Source organism: Melospiza melodia, unplaced genomic scaffold (assembly GCF_035770615.1).
Source record: "Melospiza melodia melodia isolate bMelMel2 unplaced genomic scaffold, bMelMel2.pri scaffold_37, whole genome shotgun sequence".
NCBI lineage: Eukaryota > Metazoa > Chordata > Aves > Passeriformes > Passerellidae > Melospiza > Melospiza melodia.
Genome location: NW_026948690.1, coordinates 6129983 through 6132749, shown reverse-complemented (window position 1 = coordinate 6132749; position 2767 = coordinate 6129983). Strand labels below are relative to the sequence as shown.

Genomic DNA, 2767 nt, shown 5'->3' with positions numbered 1-2767 from the left:
AGCTCTGCACACAGACATTGCTGCTTCAACCCCAGAAAAGTCAATAAAAGGACATCTCTGCAGAAAACTCTGCTGGGACATCCTTCAGTTCCTTAAAGTCCCTGAGAGCACAGCCCCTCGTTGACACAGTCTGTGGCCACAGGGAAGGTGGAGAGAAACAAAATGAGAAATTGCAAAAACAATGACATCTCTTTGTAGACAATATGAAAAAAAAAATTCAAGGGATAAAATACACCACAACCAAACCAACAAGAAGTATCAAGGATGAGTTTTATTAAAAATCATTTGTAGAATGTGGCCAGCAGTTTAATGTTTCATAAACCATCCATTCATCAGTCTCCACACTGCAGCCTTGAGCTCCTGGTTCCTCAGGCTGTAGATGAGGGGGTTCAGGGCTGGAGGCAGCACCGAGTACAGAATTGACAGTGCCAGATCCAGTGATGGGGAGGAGATGGAAGGGGGTTTCAGGTAGGTAAATATGCCAGTACTGACAGACAGAGAGACCACAGCCAGGTGAGGGAGGCAGGTGGAAAAGGCTTTGTGACGTCCCTGCTCAGAGGGGATCCTCAGCACAGCCCTGAAGATCTGCACATAGGAGAAAACCATGAACACAAAACAGCCAAAACCTAAACAGGCACTTACAGCAATGAGCCCAATCTCTATGAGGAAGCTGGAGTGTGAGCAGGAGAGCTTGAGGATCTGGGGGATTTCACAGAAGAACTGGCCCAGGGCATTACCATGGCAGAGGGGAAGGGAAAATGTATTGGCTGTGTGCATGAGAGCATTGAGAAGGGCACTGGCCCAGGCAGCTGCTGCCATGTGGGCACAAGCTCTGCTGCCCAGGAGGGTCCCGTAGTGCAGGGGTTTGCAGATGGACACGTAGCGGTCGTAGCACATGATGGTCAGGAGGGAAAACTCTGCTGCAATAAAGAAGAGAAAGAAAAAGAGCTGAGCAGCACATCCTGTGTAGGAGATGATCCTGGTGTCCCAGAGGGAATTGTGCATGGCTTTGGGGACAGTGGTGCAGATGAAGCCCAGGTCGCTGAGGGCCAGGTTGAGCAGGAAGAAGAACATGGGCGTGTGCAGGTGGTGGCCGCAGGCTACGGCGCTGATGATGAGGCCGTTGCCCAGGAGGGCAGCCAGGGAGATGCCCAGCAAGAGGCAGAAGTGCAGGAGCTGCAGCTGCCACATGTCTGCCAATGCCAGCAGGAGGAAGTGCCTGATGGAGCTGCTGTTGGACATTTGCCGGGGCTGCACATGTGCACCTGTTCATGGAGACACGATAGTGAAGAGTTAGAGGAGATACCTGCAATAAAAATTAAAGCCCGTTCTCATATACCCCCCCTGTAACACACAGACACTCTTTTGTGTTTAAGAGTTCTGTTGGTTTTTTTTGTAAGGTCCCCTGTATCTTTGCTGCTGTTCACCCTCAGCATTTCTGCTGCCCCCAGGGAGAAGAGAGGAAGTTCTGTGAGGCAAATGATGAGTGGAGAGTGAGGGGTGATGGTCTGTCATTGTAACCTGTTCTGAATTTCACTGGGCCTTAAATTTCACTGGCCTCCACCCTCTTGGAGGGGATGATCAGGTTCACATGCTTCTCCTAAAAAAACCCAGGTACCGCTGAGAGCAAATGGATCCACCACAGGTCAGCCTCACATTGGTAGCCAAGGACTCACATTGCTCATTTCACCAACCAAGCAGCATTTTCAGTGTCAGAACAGCTATGCCTTTCCCCATCAATCTTAGAACTCAGAGATGTTCTAGGACAGCTTTTCACCCTGGATTGAAGCTCCCAACTTGGACTGAAATCTCAGGGAGACTTCCAAGTGTCCTCATGATGGCATTGGATGAAGGGAGATGCAGCTCCTTCCCTGGCTGCCCTGACAGCATTGCCAAGAACCGAGCACTGGGGGCCGCATCACCCTGAGCCAGCTGTGCCCCCTGCCAGAGCCCCCAGGGCCAGGCAGCTGCTCCCAGCCCTGTGCTCTGCAGAGGGAACTGGGCCTGCGGCTGAAGAGTTGCCCCATGGCTCTGATGCAGCTCTGCCTGCACAGGAGGGGCTGCACGCCTTGGAGCCCTGGCCCTGAGGGCAGAGGCTGGGCTGGGGGCACAGGAGGGAGGGGGCTTGTTCAGAGGGAGGGGCTGCACTGGAGAGGATTCTGTGGGCATCTCTAAACTGTCCCTGCCACAGCATTTCTGGGTTTTGTTTTCTCTCATTGCCTGATCTTCTCTCTGCTTCCTGGAGATTTTTCTTATACAAGTGTTTCCCTGTGTCTGATCTTTCTGTGCCACCACTCACAGACCCCAAATCTCTGTGCACTCTCCTTGGCCCTACAGCATCCTCTCTGTTTGCAGAGCACTGGCTGGGGGCAGGTTCTGTTTACAGCTTGGAGAAAGGACAGCTCAGACTGAGCCTGATGGGTCCAGCAAAGGTGATGCTGGTGCTGTCCATAGCCACTTTCAGAATGGCTGAAAGTTCATAAGGGATCTCCTGGTAACCTATTGATCAGTAAAAGTAGCACTTCAGATGTTTCTGGCACTTGTCAAAAATAATAATAAGAATTCATAAGTAACCTTTAATATTTATCTCCTGTTGGCTGCCATTCTCCAATAGCAGGAAATAGGATACCCACTTAGTTATTGTAAATGTCCTGATTTTTGTAAAATTCAGTATTTTGAAAATATTCTATGACTGATGTAAACCCCTCAGCATGCCAGAGTTTCATGAGCATTTCACCTCCCCTGCACCAGAAATACTCAGAGTTGT

At 50.5% G+C, this 2767-nt stretch overlaps 1 protein-coding gene across 1 annotated transcript; it reads right to left on the bottom strand.

Annotated features, from left to right (window-relative positions):
- Nucleotides 1-306: 306 nt before the first annotated feature.
- LOC134434477 (olfactory receptor 14I1-like) lies at nt 307-1242 on the bottom strand. Its single transcript, XM_063183129.1, has one exon. It carries the CDS (start codon nt 1240-1242, stop codon nt 307-309), a length of 936 nt encoding a protein of 311 aa, XP_063039199.1.
- Between the last annotated feature and the right edge of the window lie 1525 nt (nt 1243-2767).

What these genes read in the sequence shown, in the direction of transcription:
- LOC134434477 (XM_063183129.1), bottom strand. Translation starts at nt 1,242, where the DNA reads ATGTCCAACAGCAGCTCCATCAGGCACTTCCTCCTGCTGGCATTGGCA.